The sequence below is a fragment of the Thunnus albacares genome, chromosome 9 (assembly GCF_914725855.1).
Source record: "Thunnus albacares chromosome 9, fThuAlb1.1, whole genome shotgun sequence".
Lineage (NCBI taxonomy): Eukaryota > Metazoa > Chordata > Actinopteri > Scombriformes > Scombridae > Thunnus > Thunnus albacares.
In genome coordinates this window covers 2,692,578-2,713,046 of record NC_058114.1, presented here as the reverse complement: position 1 = coordinate 2,713,046, position 20,469 = coordinate 2,692,578, and the positions used below count along the sequence as shown (strand labels likewise).

The window sequence follows — 20,469 nt, the reverse complement described above, 5'->3', positions numbered from 1 at the left end:
TAACATTTCAGATATGTCTCTTCTGTACTCACATGACGGAGCAGGCGTAGCAGCCCTTCTTGCTGCTTTCCCGGATGAGGAACGCTCCGTCGGGCTTCCCGAGCAGCAGCTCCTCCGCCTGCGTCCTGTTCAGGTCTCCGACGAACCAGCTCTTCTCGTCGTAGTGAGGCAAGTTCTCGTCCTCCTCGCTCACGAAGTAGCCTCTGCTTCCGCACATAGTTACATAACAAGACACACTTAATCACAGAGAAAATAATCTTAACTTAATAACAGTCGCTCTCTCTGCGCGCGCGCGCACGCACACACGCACACACACGCTGACATGTGTACAGTAACAAGCAATAACCTCGTTTTCTCATTTGGCAGAAGAAAGGAAGAAAAAGTACAGACTCACTCGTCAGTGTTCTCGTTCTTGATTCCCAGCCAGTCGTTAATTCGTTTCTGACGAACTCCTTTGTGATTAAGCCAGCTTTAGAGAGAGAGAGAGAGAGAGAGAGAGAGAGAGAGAGAATCATTACTACTAGGAATCGGTTCACTCGCAGCATTGTTTAAAAGGTGCAGAGAGAACAAGCATGAGACTCAATAAATCAAATTAGTGAGCCTCCAAGAAACGTCTTCGCAGGCTGATCTGGGATGAGGCCAACTCTGCTGACACGCTGTTCCATTCCTTCCCAGAAATAAAGCAGGAAAATCTCCGGCTGAAGCAGGAAACACAAGTTTCTCTGGCTGCCTTTAACATCTATGTGATGCCATACAGTGTCGGGTGTTTAAATCGATTCGATTGGCCAAAAACAGTCGTTCCTCTTGTTGTTTTATCTATAAACCATCTCGTCATTGATTTTTTTTAGAAAATTGACAGTAAGATATTACGTATCAGTGATTTGCAACCTCGGGGTCATGACCTACAAGAGTCACAAGATGATAAAAAAAGTATTTATTAATTTGAACCTTTTCTGACTCACTAACAGAACTCCAGCTGTTTCCACTAAATCTAATCAAAGTAACAAGAAAATCTGATCCAAAACGGTCTCTTAATGCGCAGCGAGGTAGACGTGTGAACTGAGGACTCAACTGGATCTGAATTCGAAACGCAAGCAGATTCACGACCGACGCGCTCGACTTCAAAAGGTGCAGCGTGTAGAATTTACCGTCATCTAGCGGAACAGACTCTGCAGAAAAATGGAATATAATATTCATAAGTATGTTTTAATTAGTGTATAATCACCTGAAAATAAGGATTGTCATGTTTTTGTTACCTTAGAACGAGCCCTTTACATCTATATAAGCAGCAGGTCCTCCATGTTTCTACGGTAGCCCAGAACGGACAAACTAAACACTTTTTGCGAGTTTTATGGTTCTTGCGATCTACAACCTCGCTGCTAGATGCCACTAAATCTTACACACTGGTCCTTTAATGGGTCACAGTGTGTTAATCAACCTGAGCTGAACTGTTGACCTTTTATTCTGAGAAACAGACAGCACATGATTGATTCAATTATCTAATAAAAAAAAGGGACAAAAATCCCTTTTCTAGCTTCTACAATGTGAAGATTTGCTGCTTTTCATCGTTTTTACATCATTGCAAGTTGAATGTTTGAGAGCTTTGGGAAACTGTGATGAATAGTTTTCATTATTTTCCGATTATACACACAAAATGATGAATCCATTAATAACAATAAATGAACAGAAATGAAACAAATTTAATCACAGTTGAACTACAATATGTTTGCTGCCAAACACACAAACAGAGGATCTGGGAACCAGAACAGCTCTTCCAGTCCATGTTCCAGGATTTAGTCTTGTCCAGTTAACTTCATTCAGCTGCTTCCTGTTTTATTTAGTTACAAGATAGTGAAGTCTTGTCTCACAGCTCTCTATACAGGCTGCGTTTGTGAGAGGACGATTGTGTTAAGAGAGCGTAGTTCATCGATAAGTTTCAGTCTATTTAAAAACAAAGCGTGTCTTAACAAGTCCTGGACTCGTCTTCTACGTCCTAACAAGACCTCGTCCCGTATCTGCCTCCCTGCTGTACTCAATAATAACGTGACGTCTTTTAACATCCTCTACTTACACTAGATACTGGTCCCTGATCTTGCGGAGCTGTATGAGGTCGGGCTTCAAGCTGTTCATCTTTTTGTCCGTCTCGCGGTTGTCCATGGCTTGCGTCTTCAGGTCCTGCTCCAGCCGCACCTTGCTGTCGTGGATCTCCCCGAGCCGAGACTTGAGCTTCTCGTAGTTCATCATGATCCGCTCGATCTCCTTGTCGTTGCCCTCGCGGCGGAAACGCTCGATGTAGTCCTTGCTGTAGCGCTCCTGCGTGTGGCACTGCTCCTCAAAGATCTTGATGGTCTCGTTGAAGGCTTCGATGGCCGTCCGCTTCATCTGGATCTCCTGGAGGACGAGAGAGGAGGAGGAGGAAGAGGAGGAGGAGGTGAGCGTCAGAAGCGGGAAAAACATCTAAACTGCAGTCAGAAAGCGGGGATAAACTCGTACCTGCGACGTCTTTGTGTATTCTTCGTACAGTCTGTCGTACTCTTTGCTCTTCTCCTGGTACTGATTGTGGTATTCCTGCAGCTTCTTCCCCACGGCGTCGATGTTGTCCTCCTTCACCAGCTGGTCCTGAGGGTTCGAGGAAGAGGAGAAGTAGCGTTAGAGGCAAAACTCTGCATGTCAGAGACGTGAAACAATGATGAGCTATTTGTAATTAAGAACGGAGGTAAAAGTGTGCATGTTTGGCCCCTTCACCTCCTGATTCTGCTTACTGAGGGGTGACTTCTGAACAGGCTCGTTAATAAACCACCCACAATGCCCCGGGTGTAAGGGAAGGTGAGCTCGCTCGTGGATATTGCATCGCTCTGAGTAATGACTCGCCCCGGCGAACGAGCGAGAGCGAGAGCGAGAGGGAGGAAGGGAATAAATGCAACGGCGGCCCTTTGACACCGCGGATGTGTGCAATTATTTAGGGAGCGAGCGGAGATCCTGCTGCCGCTGCACTTTAGAGTGGAAACACCCAGCGAGAGCCACGAGGTACAACAGAGGAGGAGGAGGAGGAGGAGGAGGAAGAGGAGGAAGAGGAGGAGGAAGAGGAAGAGGAAGAGGAGGGGAGACGCTTCCAGAGGTAAGAAAGGTGTTTTAAAACAGAACTAACTACAGAGAGAAGAGTCAGAAGGAGTTACATCCCCCGAGATCAGGATATGATAAAACATTTAAAAGGAAAATGTTGTTTTGTAACCTCGTTTTACTCACTACAGCTTCACTACGGACACTTGTGGATCCGCAAAACTGCACGAACACACAAATACTTAAAGCAGAAAGCAGCTCTGCCATGTACTGAGGTTGCTTCTTCTTCTACTCCTGCAAAAACCGACCCTCTAACCAAACAGCACAGAATATGTTCGCATAAAGCTTCACTAACCTCACTGGCAAATACATAGAATTTCCTTTTGGCTACTTCACAATAAAAGACAGGAAGTGTTTGTACTAGTTTGTCCTGACTTTGTCATTTCAACTCTCTATTGTTCTATTTATGTATCATTTGTCTATAGTAGTCTTTATTATAACTGTTCCTTCTGTGGATGATTTATAGTGTGCTGATCTTGTGTCTAATGTTTTACTTCACAATAAAAGCCTCTCAGCAACTAGTGAACTAGTGAGGCTGCTGTCTGTTAAATAAAAAGCATGAAGAGGAACGTTTAAGTGCTAAAAGCTGAAGTTTAGCGCGACAGTTTAGTTTGAGTGTGTGTGCGCGCGGGTGTGATTATGTGCTTGTGTGTGTGCTGACCTGCTGGAAGCGGGAGATGGGGTACATGAGCTTGACATCCAGTTTGGTGTTGTACTGAGCCAGAGACTCGTGTCTGTAGTGGCTGATGAGCTCCACCACCGAGCCGAACGTCAGGGGGTCGGAGAAGCCGTACTTCCCGTCTCGGTGGTAGATCTTTATCAGCTTGTTGTTGCCTCCTTTCCTGCGCAACACATTAAAAAAAGAAGCCATATTTAAAACTTTTACACTGGTAAAATCCCTCCCTGAAACACACAGATTCTCTTAAATATTCCCCTCAAGCGCTCGAGCACTTTATTTCCAGGGTAGCGGGCGATTTGCTCCAATTTATACCAGGATGCTGAGTAAGCAAAATGCTTCTCAACACATTATTTCCCTCAATCTGTAGTTAACTAGAGGGATGGCTGCATAAAAGTAGAGCATGAGAAGTAATCTAGCACCCCTCCTCCTCCTCCCTCCGGAGGGGTTTTAAACACTCTCCATTCATGATAATCTCTGCAGTGCTGTTACCTCAGCGTGAGCGTGTAGTCGCCCTGCATCTTTGTGGAAGCGTCCCGAACCAGGAAAGTCCCATCAGGCATGTCTCTGAGCTTATCGTTCACCTCCTCCCTGAAGACAAAAAACCACAGCCAAGAGGAAAAAGACGTGTGAGTCGGTCGCACAGATGGAGTTCATTTAAGAGTAAACAGTCCATCAATAAAGTGATGTTGGGAGAGACTGGGTGGACTGGTCCCAGCTAGGAGTGTCTCTGCTCTCTGGATAAGTGTGTGTGTGTGTTAAAGGTGGCAGCAGACTGACTGTCTGCACTGTAGGTGTGGTTATCGTGTGTGTGTGTGTGTGTGTGCTAACCCGCATTTACCTCTTCATGGAGGTCAAAGCCTTTAGAGACACCATGTTTACAGGTTCTCATGAAAAAGTAACAGATTTCATCCAGATTTCTGTCTCCTCAGAGACAAATTTGATCATAAAATTGTTGAAAAAATAAAGTTTTTAATACTTGAACATTGTTGCTGCAGTTTTGACACTCTAGAGACAGTTTTCTGTTCTCTGTGCACCTTCCAAATAGGTAAAATTGAGCCAAAAACGTCCACATTAATCGTAAAACTTTAATATCCATTATCAAATAAAGCAAAATGACAAATAGGAGGAATATCTAAAAGAGAAGGATATTGGAGACAACATTTCCCCACACTTTGATTTATTATAAGCATCTCTGAAACTGGATTATTAAAGAGTTGTGAGCGGGACATCTCTTGTTGCTAATTTCAGCTGGTAATATTACCTGGATATGTCGCCCCAGTACCACTCGGCCTCCTGCAGCGAGCCTCCCGCTCCTCCGTCCTTGGCGCCGTTGCTGCTGACCCCTCCCACCCCGACCGAGGAGGACTGCTGGGGCTTCGCTGGCTTTGGAGGAAGAGCTGAAGAAGAGAAAGAGAGGAGAATGTGTTACTACTTGGCCTTCGTGTGTTTTTTTTTGTTTCTGCTACAAAAGTTCATCCATCCATGACTGGAGATGGCGAGGAGGTGCGACACTCTTTCACTACAGGAGACTTATTCCAGATGTTTTACTGCCTCAATATTTGGGAGATTTTTTTTTTTTAAACAACCACAAACATTACATCAGTAAAAGCAAGATCATTATTCACACACACACACACACATATACTTCATATGCAAATTACAACACAGGAGCTGTATTATAATATCTCCACACAAAACGCAGCAGTTGTTATTAATCACACGGGCAAACAGCCGCATGACAAACTCAGCCCCATACATCATCGCAGTAATTATTCTGTGTCATAAACCACGTTCACCACAAACACACACACACACTCTCAGAAGTGTTTATAGCAAGTTATCAGCTGCCTTTCTTTCCCTCCAACACAGCAACACTGAACTAATCTGCTCAACTTTAACAATATCAATTACAGATAATTAAAGGATTACAGGAAGGTTTTTCCTCATGCAAACATAACTAACATTATTAAATATAATTTGTTTTTGGTACGGATTAAAATTTGTCTCAATTATCCAAAGATTCATGCTCTTCTTTAAACAGATCATTCCTAAAATTAAATGATAATTCTGGCAGCTCAGACTGTGTTTTATTACAGCAAACAGTTCTCCTACAGCTGCTTGTGTTTAGACAACATTTAAGATATTAGAACGTTGGCTTCCTTTGTTAAATGAACACAATGGGTTGGGTTTTTTTTTTTGTGGAGAAATAATTTATTTCTCCCAAGTAAGAGACTTAAAAAAAAAAAAAAAGTTTGGTGTTTGATCAAAACAAAGTCGCCGAATTACTGAGGATAATTATTCGGACTGCACCTTTAAATTCAGTTAATGACAACACACTACGTATGCATCCACAACAACTAGAGCAGCGTTTCAGAGTCTGAAGGTAAACTAACACACAGCTCTTGTGTTTTCTGCTCTGCTGTGTGCCAAACAGAGCTAGCCTGCCCATGACCCACACACACACACACACACACACACACACACACACACACACACACACACACACACACTTGAGCAGACTGAGGTTTAAGAGTCTCCAGGCACATCTGGATACAGTTTAAGGAACAACAGTGTAATTACTGGAGAGCTCCTACATCACAAATCAGTTTCTGCTCGCACACACACACACACACACACACACACACACACACACACACACACACTGATGTGGACGGTGTCCTTTTAAAAAAGGGAAAGTACGCTGATGAATGTGCTTTAAAAATGCCACCGGAGCAGCGCTGTTCTTCTGCACAGAGCTCTCACGTGTGAGAGGCCGGAGCGTCCCGGAACATTCTGGCCTCGCAAAATTACCAGACGACACGCACACGCACACACACACACACACACACACACACACACACACGGATGACAGAAACGGCTCGGACCGGGGAATTCCCACAATGCACAGAGGAGGAGAGCTGAACAGAGCTGGAGAAATGATACCAGATATGATTTTTCTCTGCAACATGATCTTTACTCACCGTCCCAGAGAGCGTTAACGTGTCACTTCACTCGCTGTTCACTGACCGACTGTAACACTGGACACACACACACACACACACACACACACACACACACACACAACCCCCCCCCCCCCCAAAAAAAAACCCCTGACCGTTAGACTTGTGTTTACATCTTGAACCAATAAAAAACGTCTTTGTAGTGAAATTTATATTCAAAGCTGTGTTGACTGTTTTTTTTTTTGGCCACTTGGGGGCAGCAGAACAAACTAAAACAACAACATCTGACATATTATCACTGTATTAAGTGGATAGAGATTAATTACTAAGTACACAGTCATCTGCTCCTTTGTTAAGCAGCTTTAAAATATATAAATATCTTTACTTCATGTGGTACCAAAGATGCTAAACTTTTCCTACATCACCAGTGATGTCTTCAAATGTCCAAAACCTCCCAAATATCTAATTAACTATAATATAAAAACAGCAAATTCTCACATTGAAGCACCTGCAACCATCAAATACTTTACAAATGATTATTCAGGTATCTAAATAGTTGCTGATTAATGTTCTTTTGAATGTTTAATCCATTAACTGCCTGATCTTTGCAGCTCTAGAAATGTTATAACTAATGTTATAACTATTGTTAACCATGTGTTCTCCTCAACAGCTTGTGATATGCATAATGTATGAACGTGTGCATGTTCTGTTTGTATAAACTGTCAGATTTAAAACTAATCTAACTAGTTTGCATGGTTGAACTGAAGCCGTTTAAGGCTCCGGGGCCACCAGGGGGCCTCAACACTCGCTAATTAAAATATGTTTCAATTTCAAGAGTTTTGAGGCTCGTTTATACATTTAAATTTAAAGAGGTTTAACACATCTGTTTACGGCCCCTGATGCTCATGAATCTCTAAACATTAACAGGATAATGTGTTTAATGAGCAGGTGAGAGAAGCAGAAACACACAACCTGAATTCATGATGAACCGTGCAACTGTGCAGTAGTAATTGTTAACATCCTTTTGTTCACTTCATGCTGAGACGACCTGATGAAAACACACACACACACACACACACACACACACACACAGATGAGTTTCAGCTCAGGAGGGAACGTAAGAGCTCGATGGCAGCTCCTCTTCCTCTCCTGCTTCTCTTTGTTCTCCCTCGCTCTCATCACTTTTTCCCTCTCCCACACTCTGCGATTCCTTTCCCCATCTTCCCTTTTCCTCCCTCAGCGTCACCAGTCAGTCAGTCAGAAGCTGCGGCCAAAACTGTCATTCTGCAGCTGCACTGTTCCCCTCTGTCAGCACTTTCTGCACTCTGTCGTTCTCACACACACACACACACACACACACACACACACACACACACACACACACACACACACACACACACACACAGTACAACAGCACTGCCAGACACAGAGAGCTGAAATTCACCTCATAGTTAAATATAAACTTTGGCAGAAATTTACTTATTTTTACTATTAAAACACACAAAAATATTTTAAAAAGCCAGAAAAAAGTTAAGTGAAATAAAGAAATAAAGCTAAAAACTTCATTTCTAACTGCTCCAACATAAGTGAGTGTATTAAGTGTTGATGCCAGTATGGAAGTCAATGAAACAAACAAAGACCAGTATGACACAGGACAATAGGTGGGTCACCTGGGCTGCAGTCAAATCGTTATTACTGCTAAACACTCAGTCACAACAGTAAATAAATAAAATAAATGTCTTAACATTGGTTAAATTATGAGCAATATGAAGAAATATGTCATTAAAAATGACATGAAAATGCACAAAATATGAGAATCCTCAGAGCTGAGAGGCATGAAAAATGACAGTGACATAAAAAAATATGAATTAAAATTGTCATTGTTTACTTTTCTGATGGTTGACTTCAACTACCAGAAGAAACATCTGACTAATGACAACCATCCTAACGCAGAGGGCAGATTCAGAAGATGTCAAATATAAAATATGAAATGATTCAAACATTTATAAATCTGTAAAAAACATCACAGCATCACAGCAACAACTACTGCAAGAAATACTGAGAGAGAGCAAGAGGGACGGTGAACAAAGGCGACCGTCAGCGCAGCCTCACCTCCCTCCTCCTCCTCCTCCTCCTCCTCCCCCCCCAACCTCCCCCTCACTAGACAAAGGAGCAGCGCTCAGCCACACACACACACACACACGCAGAGCGATATCGCTTGTCATCACACATGCAGGCAGAAACCCACAGCTCCCCTGAACAATGACAGTCAGCACAGACTGACACACACACACGACAAACACACAAAGCATCAGTTTGAGCCTCCGTCGACCTCTGGCCACACTTTAAGCTTTTTTTAAAAAAAAAAAATCACATGTGTGCAAACTCCAGCTGATCGGGGACGGAGGACGAGGGGGGCGGGGGGGGGGCCTGACCTGATATTAACAAAGATCTTCGCTGCAGTAAAGAGTTCACACAAAAAAAGCAACATCACTGCACAAACTGCAAGAACGACTAGAAAACTAGAAGCATGTGGCACGAATTAACTGCTCCAAAGAAATCTGCCTCTCAGTCGGTTTTATTTCCACTTCAACTTTAACATCTGGACCAAGTCAGGAGCTGCAGGTGGTGTGTGTGTGTGTGTGTGTGTGTGTGTGAGAGAGTGTGTGCAGCTACAGTATGTGGGTGTGTTTCAGCGTCACGGGTGTAAAAGTCCACACACACACACGGAGATACTTGACAGCTTTAGATTCCCCTTTAGGGCAGCAGCAACTTACAAATATATCATCAGTACATCTGTTGGAGTACTTTCACAAATAAATTCACTGTTAAGTCTCTAAAATGTCAGAAAATATTTTTAAAACAGATCAAAAGTTCCCAGAGCATGAAGATAATGTCTAAATTGCAACCTCAAAAACATTCAATTTACAATAATATAAAACACAGAAAAGCAGCAAATTCTCACTTTTTTTTTTTTAAAGCAGGAAGCAGAACTTTCCCCCCCTTATTTTGCTTCATAAATCACTTTTTGTTCTGTTGATTGAGTAATCGTTGCAGCACTAATTCCCACAAAGTTTTAAGAGCACAAAAGCACACTGAGCAACAGAGAAAAATGCACGAATGCACACAAACACGCTGCAGGCTTTGGGTCGCGTGCTGCAAGAAAAAAAAAAAAAAAAAAAAAAAAAAGAGAAAGAAAACAGAGGAGAAAGGGGCTGTAAAGACATGAAAGAGGAGGTTAAAGAAAAAGGAGAAAAAGAGGGAAAAAATGTGACTCAGATTGAAGAAGTGAGTGAAGCAACTGAAGAGGAAAGAAAAGACAAAGAGATGCAGCAACAACAAAAGAAACTAAGAGAAGAAAAAAGGGCAAAATCTGTCCCGTTCCGTCTCTTACCGTCCTCCACCATCGTGCTCTCCGTTAGCTGCATGCTGCCACTCTTCTCTCAGCTGTTTCCCCTCCTCCCTCCTTCTCTCACTCACTCTCCCTCTCTCGGATGCTCTCTCTCTCTCTCTCTCTCTCTCTCACTCCTCCTCCTCTACCTCTACCTCCTCCTCCGCCGCCACCTCCTCCTCCTGCTCTCTGCTCCGTCAGACTGAAGAAAAGAGCGAGCCGAGCTGCTCCTAAAAGACAGACAACGACGTACTAACTAATCCCCGTTTGGAGGCCCGCCCCCTCAGCCAATCAGGAGACAGCGAGGGAGGGGGAGAAAAAAAAAAAAAAAAAAAGAGGAGGGGATGTAGGGGGTGGGTGGGTGGGGGTACCTCACAAGAGAAAGAAAGAAATAAAGGAGGGAGGGTGGAGTTACCCTGTAGTATATCCATTCCTTCTGGGACACTACACACTCATACACACTCAGCTGTGCAGCATCGAGCGCTAAATCAACAGGTCCTATTGAACACAGAGACTCCCAGCTGAGACACTCATTCATTGTCACTTCAACACAAAAACTTCACACAAAAGATCTCTCTGTCATCTAAAAAAAACAGAACAAGAGTGCTAACTAACGATTCATCTGCTGTCCATTAATCTGTCAGTTATAGTTTTGAATATTCTTTTAGTCGATAAGATGCCGGAAAATAATGAAAAATCGCTTCTTTTGGTCCGACTGACAGTCAGTCCAAAACAAAACCTGAACACACAACAAACACACAAAAGAGTCAACTACACCATAATATTACTCATTCAGCTTCATGTTAGCCAATGATTTCTTTAGATTTAATAATACTTGACATTTTGCCCAGAGACTTCCTGGATATATATACACACACACACACATCTGCTTTAATGCAATACTGACTTTTTAATTTAAACTTCCTTCTATAATGATCACCATCAAATCTCAGCTCGTAAAAAACCTCCAGATGTCTTTCTGCTGCTCTGTGAATGAATCTCATTTACAATTCGTATGTGAGAGAGAGAGAGTTCAGTATTACTGGCTGATATTAGCTTATTGCACATATGATCAATATCTGGCATATAGAATATTTCAGCCAATAAGTAACAAGAAATTGTAGAACAGAAAAGCTAAAGATATGTTTGAGGTAGTTTTTACATAGTTTGTCCACTAGAGTGCACTGACAAGTTTATTTTTATACTATAATAACCAATTTTTTGTGATTCTTAACAAAAAAAATCATTGTTTATGTTGAAATCTGCAGCATTTACAGTGAATTTGTGAATGTGTTTTCACACACCAACACAGGACAACACGTAACGTACACTCACAGTCCAGGAAATTCTTTACTTTGTTCAAAATTGCAATACTTTCAGGAACTTTTGTCTATATAATAAGAACTTCCCTTCCAGGATATGGTTTATGTAGAGGATATGATCATGATAAAAGGCTCTTCTCACTCAGCCACACATATGGAAAGCAAACATTCAGAGGATTAAGTCCTTATGGGTCACATTTCAATCCAATCCTGTAGATGATGATTATGTCTTGTACATAAAGAGGCTTCATCATCTCCGCTGTGCATGAATGACGCCACTCAGCGGCTGTCGTTTCTACTTCTATTTCTATTTCCTAGGCAGCTCAATTTAAGTAAAACTGCACTTGAAAAGGTGCAGTGTGTAGAATTTAGTGGCATCTAGCAGAACAGACTTGGCAGAAATGGAATATAATATTCATAAGTATGTTTTGATTAGTGTATAATCCTACAGAGGGAGCGGGTTCTCTTCCTTGTTGCACTGCCATGTTTCTACAGAAGCCCAGAAGGGACAAACCAAACACTGGATCTAGAGAGTTTCATGGCCACCATGGGTTCTTCTACACGCTTGGGAGGGTGGTGGTGGTGGTGGGTTGGGGGTCAAATGTGCAACCTCACCACTAGATGCCACTACATCCTACACACTGCACCTTTAAGATGAAGTTGTACTCGAGTGAGTTACTCCATCACAGTGACCATGATGTCTGCTTGGTTGAGATGTCCTTGAATAATAAGAAATACATTATCAGTGAATATTCAAGAGGAATTCTCTGACTATTAAGTTGATTTAACAGAAAAATATGTTGTGTGTTATTGTCTCGGCAGGTGATGACAGTCATGCAGAAGAATCTCTTAAAATGTAGTCTATGTGTTGTATATATCATATGGTAAATATATGTAAAATTACTAATAAAATCATCAAACTGATGTTCAATGCAATGATATAAACCTTCATACCCTATTTCTCCTGCTACAGATCATCATTTATTTAGACAGAATTTTGTAAAACATCATAATATTATCATGTCAACATGATAAAATTCCACTGGCAGATTGACTCAGACCCTAACGAGCAATTAGTTGATTAGTGTCCTCAAGAAAGGGGGGGGGGGGGGGGGGGGGACAGCTCTAGTGCTTTTAATGTTGTCAAGTTACATCAGATACATAATAACAGATTTGTAAAAATCTGCACTACATTATCATAGTTTCACAAAATCAAATACAGACATGATGTAAACTGGGACGGATGAGTCATTTCAAAGCAACATTTCTGGATGGATGTGAACAGCAACGACCCGGAGGAAACATGAACGCCGTTCAGAGGTCTGAAAATACAACGACATGCACTCAGAAACAACGTGCAGTGTATGAGATTTGCAATAAAACATGCAAAAAAATCTCTGGTATGGTCCTTTAAGAATAATGTCCTGGTGATTTTCCATTGAAAGATGAGACTCATCGTTCACCCCACATACACGAATATGTGCACACACACACACAAAGTTGCCAGTGGAAACACAGGCTTTGCCCTCCTCTGGGGTGGGGGGGGGGGAGGATGGTGGCACTCCACCTGTGCTAATCACCCTGCACACAAAGGCAACACACAAAGGCAACACACACACACACACACACACACACACACACACACACTACAATACAATACAATACAATACAATAGAATAACTGTCACTGAGGCTTTCAATTCCAGTGTAATAAATATTCTAATGACCATCTGCGGGACGCTCGTCTTTTATTCTCCCTTCGACTCTCCACTTCTCTCCTTCAACCTTCACCATCCATCCCTCCATCTCTGTCATCTCTACCACTTCTCCTCATCTTTCAGCCTCCCCTTTTCCTTCCTGTGTCACTGTCCTCCTGCCTGTTCCTCCTTTTCTCTGTAGCTCTTTAGATTACATGTCAGCACACGCACACACTCTGCATAAGATGAGACAAAGACAAGCTGTGTGTGTGTCAGTTAAATCTGTGCACAACATAAAAAGATGCAGCAAGGTTTAACTGTTGTGATGAATGACAGGAAGCTGCTCATTCAGGTAACAGAGGTGAGACACAGGACTGGCGCTGCAGGTAGGAGCTACGCAAGAATCTGCATTGTCAATAAAAGCTTGAATCTAACAGTCATTCAGAGCAGAGCAGGACAACTCTCTACATCAAATCCTCAAGAATACGTCTCTGAAAACTACCCACAATGCATTCAGGCAGCTCTGCATATTTTGCATTCCTAACTGGCAACATAATTCAAGAGAAATATTGATTTAAAAAAAAAAGTTTTTCAGATGCAAACTGAGCAGTTTTTCTCTATCATTTTTCAGCCATGACAATGACCCCCCCAACCCCCCCCCCCAATATATGCATGAATGTATTAACAGCTCCGGTTGCAATAAAAAGGTCCAGTTGCAGTTAATTGTGTGCATCACCAGCAAAGAGCCTGTGTGTTGCAATTACATCCCCGACGCACTGAGGAGCAACTGTCCATTCACTCTACTGTAGCTCCAACACAATGCTTTGCAAAGGTAGAAAAAAAAAGAAGAGGGAAACGCTGGACAGAAAGAAAGAAAGGGAGGGAATCAATTCTTCAACCTTTCATCCAAGAGGAAAAAAAGGGACATGTTAACCTTAAATGAGCAGAAAGAGGCTCAAGATATTGCACCAGTCTGCTTCACTTACACTTCAATTCACCTCAAATGAAAGAACTGCACTTCAGGATGCAAGAAAATGGACCTGAGCAAGCAGCTGAAATGATATTCTCTCTCCTATGTGCTGACACAAACTTCACATAGGGTGAAAATGCATTTTCAAGCATCATGAATACAGTTTAAAAAGGTAGAAATACTTTCTTTGATAAAACATTTCAACCTAAGGGGATTCTTTTTTTTTGCATTATCTCTGCAACATGCCACATAAAAACAGAATGATGCACTTTATAGTGGCTGGAGAGTATACAGTGCATCTCAATAGGTAGATGGGGGATAAGAAAGAAGAGAAGGGAGAAGGGGAGGGGGGGGGGGCAGAGCTACGGGCAAACTGCATTCAACAGCGCCTCCTGGAAACAACACAACGTCCCACATCTGCGCCAGGATCCATTCAGCGCACCGAGGGGAGGAAAGAGGAGGGGGGCTGGGAGTCAAATGACACTGGCACAATTGCCGAGGAATGAATGAATGAAGGAATGATTGAATGAAACATATTCAGCTGTGGGTGACAGTTGACTAGAGAGGCGCACAAAGATTTTCTAGATGCGCGTCAGTGAAGGATGCTATGATTATAAAATGCTGGAGACCTTTTATCTCCCCCCCACCGGTTTCATTCATTATTCCGGTGCCTCTTTTTTTCTGTGTCCCATCCCCCCTTTCCAGTCGTCGGCACCGAGTAGGGCTGATTTCGGATGATCCGGATGGAGCCGTTTCACACAGATTTTTGATAGTAATAACAGATAAAAAAAGAAGGTGCAGGTAGTTGCAAAAACTAGGTGCTGGTTTCATGGAGCAAATTAAGCTGCAGCGAACTGCGTTAGTAATTTTCACTTTTTAATATAAAATTAGTTGGGTTGCTATTTCTTTCACCTTGGCCGTTTATTTATCATATCGCATTAAATGCAGATTGCAAGAGAAGCATATCGGCTGCAGATTATATGAGACTATTGTCTCCAAAAAAAATGAGACAGGCTGAAAAATCAACATATTAATGTACAAACTAGCATTTTCTGCTATGGCGGATACACCAGAGAGCAAGAAACTATAAGGAAACGTGTTTAAAAGAGCTGTCAAACTGTTTTTTTTTCAAGATTCAAGATGTTTCTTGTCACACCGGTTATACAAGTAAAGCCAAACCGACTGATAAAACGTCTCTAAATGGTTTTAATTCAAGCTTTACTCGCTTGCTTCTCACTACAACAAAAAGAGATTATGCTAAAGCTAGTGTATATTTTAGGGGGGAATGTGGTGACTGTACAATGATGTCATGCCAACAAAAAAAAAAAAACTAAAAATGAGCAGATATACGTGAAATCCCTCCGAGAATTACGACCCAAATATCGTTAAGCAGCGCCGGAGGGACGTTTGGTTTGTGCAGCAGCAGCAGCAGCAGCAGGATGTGCGCCTTAAAAAAAAAACTTTCCACCAATTTGAACAGACACCAAACCAAACACAACACCTCTCCTCTCCAGCTAGCTCCACTGCTCAAGCCCGACTTCCATGTCCGATTTGTGGAAGTCTCCCCCCCTCCCTCCCTCCCCACGGGCCTCCTTACCTGGCGGTTGGTCCATTTCCAGATAAAATATGAGCTCCGTGGAGTAGGGCATCATCACGTCCCGCCAGTCTCCTTCCTCACCGGCTTTTTCCGTCGTCCAAACTGTATTATACATTGCTTTCGTATGGTTCAACCTGACAATATTTCTCCAAAAAAAGGCTTATAAAATGTGAACGGGTGAAAACGACAAAAACAAACCGACGTATTAAAAAAAACACTTGATTTGATAAGCTAATCTATCTATCTACTTGGAAGTCTTCTATCTGAATTCCTGCTTCAGACTGGAATAAATAGACGAACTGTGTACAGCAAGCACCGGGCTGCGACTGCTCCCTCCGACATAATAATAATGTTAATAACTTGGGGCTCTTCATGAAGACCCTCTGTATAAGTATATAGATATATGAAAGCGTCCTGTTAACGGTGGGAAAGTAGATGCCAGCTCTACATTTCAGTTCCCTCTCCTTCTCCTCCGCAGGTGCCGCCGGCTCGCTAGCTTCATTTTAAGAAGAGCACTGACAAGAGGAGGCAGGCAGAGGCTGACAACGGCTGGGGCAAACCATTCCGCCGTGACACACGGGGGGGAGGGGAGGGTGAAACTTCTCCAACCGTCACACACCGAAAATAAATAGGAAACAGACTAAAACAGATATATTACAAATACTACTTTTTATAACTTAAGGAGAGAAATATTCCATATACATTCTGCAATTCTCATCAAATCATTCCCGAATTATTTTACTTCTTGACCCCCCCTTTTTTCCTTCTCGGCAGTGGTACGTCCGTCTCTTTCTCCGGCCCACCTCTGAACGAGCCGTTGCGCGCATGCTCAGAAGCTGCAATTCAAGGCCAGTAGGGAAATTACTTCAGCCTCTGAGGAGCAACTTACAAATTCAGTGGTTTTCCAGCAAGATCTTCACCTTCCTACTGACTGACTGCATGTGTCTACAAACTACCGGCAGACAGGATCATGACATAACATGCTACATAAATGATGAGCTACCAAACATATTTCAAAGGACCATGGCAGGGTTTTAGACAGTTTATCACAAATCACACATGTTTTACATTTTCTGAATGTTTTACAATTGTTAATGTGCTTTTCCAGTGTATACCTGATATAGTCACTGGTTTCTATTTATTTCCCTACAGGTATGTAAATCAACTTGAAACAGAGTTGAAACTGGCTTGAGTTATGTAATCAATTGCAGTAAACTATAATGCCTGTTTTACTAATTTTAACTAACTTTTTTCTGTAAATCCCACAGAGAAACCAGAACTTCCCTACAATGTCTTTTGCTCTCAGTCCCAAACCTGTTGGTTCCTACTGAAGATGTCAATCTTTTAAAAACGGCTCACTACAAAATGCTCATTACAAATGTCTCTGTAATTTCCTAAAACAGCTGGGCACTGTAGTTTCTACTAAATATTATTCAAACAGGAGTAAATAGAGCATTTGTTGAGTGTTATTTTCTGCCATGGTGCTATTATTTGGTGCACTGGCAAGTTTTTATGGCGCCAGTATAGTGCCAAGAAGAAAAATATAGAATCCTAGCAGTGTTATGGTTAAAGGATAAAGGATGTCAACAAATCCTTTGAAAAGACCAACATCAGTAATGAATAATCCTACTAACAAATATTTTCTGTTTATCCAATGCTGGATATATTTAATTCCTCTGTGCTGTAGATCTCCATTGTTGTCCAAAAAACATCAGTGAACCACACTGTTGCGCTGGGTGATATGTTCCTTCATCACCATGAACACACACACTGTAGATTATCCTGACGCAATCCCACACACACAGTCCCGCTGCCAGAAATACTCACTAGAGCACCATTAAATGAATAATCTGCAATTAAAATAGTCCCCAACACATGCAACATTTCCTTCTGTTTGAGCAACATTTGCTAAAAACTACAGTCTCAAGTTGTTTTAGAAAATCACCTTTTAAAACTATACATTGTGACCTGCTTTTTAAAAGATGTTTATTAGGAACCGATGGGCTTCGGGCAGAGTGCCACAGACATAGTAGAGAAGTCAAACAGTATTGATAGATGGGCTGACAGACTGTTTTTCTCATTTGTCAACAAACTCAATGGAAATACAAAAAAACCCCAAAGAATAATCCCGGCCATATGTTTCGACAATGCAGCGGTAGTCTCCCCCAGATGATTCTCTTCTTTCAGCTGCACAACATGCAAAGTTACAACAATGATGGAATACACAAATCAAGCGAGTTTCAAGTCTCTGTTTCAAGTTGATATTCATAGCATATAGTGAAATGACTTCAAACAATGGCTGACTGAAAGATGGGAAAAACAAATCAGCATGGTTTGGAAAACGGTCAGCAGAAATATAAAGTAGAAAAAAATATACAATGATCCTGCAGACTTATAATGTATCTTACGTTTATGACTCCCATGCTAGTATCCACCCGGCTAAAATGTCCCAGAGAATGATATTGAACCCCTGCCAGCTCCAGGGATGGTGCTATGTAGCTGTTACTACACTCTGACACATTATAATTATCCTGGCTCTGTTACAATTCCACATGACCCCTGTCCTAAAAACTCTGGGGGGGGGGGGGGAATGTATGCTAGTTGAACTTTTTTCGCTGCAGTGGGATGTGATTGGAGGTAGGCTTGTTTAACTGCGCCGGAGGAAAAAAAGGTGGCATTACAATGAGAACGAAGCCGCCTACAGTGAAGTAAGTACAGTTACAGTAAATGATATGGAAGCCTAACTATGAGCTTAGAGATGGCAGAGAAGTGCAAACATGTATTTAGGAAGCCTATAATACAGTGATTACTGCACACACATCAAAACACACACCTGCTAGGATGGATATTATGGACTTACAGGATTGTGGGTTCAGTTCTGTTTCAGGACTTACTGTATGTGTAGGCTCCTTATTTTCAGACTTTTTAAAAAGCTGATATTATCAATATTTTACATTGTAATGTGAGGTCACTCATAGCGATTAAGCCACAGACATTTATCACCAAACTCTGTAGTGTCCTGCGGAGCTTTATAGCGTCTTTCAGCTCTTTGTTTTGGTTTTCCTGACTGCAAAATTTACTGTTTTAGTTCACTCTCACAGCTCTTATCAACCAGCAGCAGGAACATCTCACAGCTAAAGAGACAGATATTTTTCTTAGGAGTTTGTGGAGACCAAAAGAGCTAAAAAAAAAAAAGGGAGTGAATACTGGACTTACATTCATCAGGTCGACACAAACATGACTCCAAATGGAAGCTATGGATGGATATATAATCACCACGTCTGTGCTGCGGGTCTCGGCTCGTGTGTCGATATAACACCAGAGGAGAAACCAGTGAACTCTCTATCAGATCTGATCAAGCCGTGTGTCGTAATTTGTGTTTTTAGAGGCAACTTTACATTTATTATGGGACATATTTTGCTGCTCTTTTCATCAGTGGCTGCTCGTTAAACAGTAGCGGATTACGCTGCTGCGAGTGTTGGCGTTCTCTCTCAGTTCTGGTCGGTTTAGGTCCGCTGCATTTTGAAGAGGGTCTAATTATCTTCAGCTCTATTTGGACCGGGTCTGACAACCCTCGGGTCTCTTTTTGGATCATATCTTTGTTCTGTGTTTTTGAAAATGAATTTATGCACATTTTTTTATGGGTCTGTTTTGGTGGAACCTCTATTATGAGCTGTTCTTAGAGTGCAAACAGGGAACTGGGATTACAATCTGTTTAAGGACTATTTCCTAAAAATCTGAGCATTTTTGGGTGAAAACTATTAAAAAAATAAAAAATAAAATAAAACTATAAGCCAATCACTCCTTCTCTCTGCTTCTTTTCACATGCCAAGAGCAGAAAGTGGAGCACTTTCAAGATAAAAAAAAAAAAGAACAATAGCATCATCATGATCAGCTGCTCCAGAAGCACAGTAGAGACCCAGACTATCCCAGACCCCCCAATCATCCACATGCTAATCTCCAGTTAACAGCCTAATATCAATACAATATCTTCAGATGGGGGCTGCCGCCACCAGTAATTACAGCTGCTCTGTCTATCTATCTGTCTGCCTGGTGTCCTACTTCAGGGACAACAATAAATGAATGAAAGGTCGACTCCCCAATCTGCCATCCATCCATTCTGTCCTCCCTCTACATCCACCCACCCACCCACTCATCCATCCGTCCGTCCGTCCGTCCGTACCGTCCCTAAACTCGTCTGTCTCGTCTGTCCGTCACAAGAGAAGAAGAGCAGGAGGACTGGGATTCCTTGTACCCCAGTACCAAAAAAAAAGAGGGGGGGGGCTGGGGGAATGTCAGTGAATGAAATCTATTTAATGCAGCAGACACACACACACACACAATCATAATGTGTGTGTGTGTGTGTGTGGTTGTTTCACAGATGGCTCGTGCCGGACACACACAGCCCAAAGCTCCTCTCTGTCAAGTGTGTCAAACAGGTTTAATTGCTGCTGTCGCTTGGTGTGTGTGTGTGTGTGTGTGTGTGTGTGTGTGTGTGTGTGTGTGCAGCCGGGGCAGATGGATCCCTAACAATGACACAGGAACTGACTCTGCCCCTCGTCATACAAAAGAGAAAGAGAGAGGAAGAAGGAGGGGCAGACGGAGGGAGGAGGAGGAGGAGGAGGATGATGGGAGCGGTGGTATTAATCTGCGCTGTCCCCGGCCATCAGCACACTGCTCCCAATTTAACCTTCTCAACAATAGAGCAGAGTGGCATCAAGTGGCCTATTTGCA

The 20,469-nt window shown here is 42.3% G+C and overlaps 1 protein-coding gene across 4 annotated transcripts in view; it reads right to left on the bottom strand.

Annotated features, from left to right (window-relative positions):
* The window catches only part of pik3r3b (phosphoinositide-3-kinase, regulatory subunit 3b (gamma)), a 264,605-nt gene that overhangs the window by 1,307 nt on the left and 242,829 nt on the right, over nt 1-20,469 (bottom strand). For 2 of the 4 annotated variants that reach the window (XM_044362120.1, XM_044362121.1), the window contains 7 exons: nt 5,061-5,196; nt 4,289-4,387; nt 3,782-3,962; nt 2,494-2,619; nt 2,072-2,391; nt 395-469; nt 33-203 (listed from right to left, as the gene is read on the bottom strand). In XM_044362120.1, the coding sequence (XP_044218055.1) occupies nt 33-203; nt 395-469; nt 2,072-2,391; nt 2,494-2,619; nt 3,782-3,962; nt 4,289-4,387; nt 5,061-5,196 (1,108 nt within the window). Of the gene's footprint in view, nt 1-32; nt 204-394; nt 470-2,071; nt 2,392-2,493; nt 2,620-3,781; nt 3,963-4,288; nt 4,388-5,060; nt 5,197-10,153; nt 10,287-15,735; nt 16,250-20,469 lie in introns of those variants that run through there. The other 2 variants (XM_044362122.1, XM_044362123.1) reach the window with 2 other exon arrangements.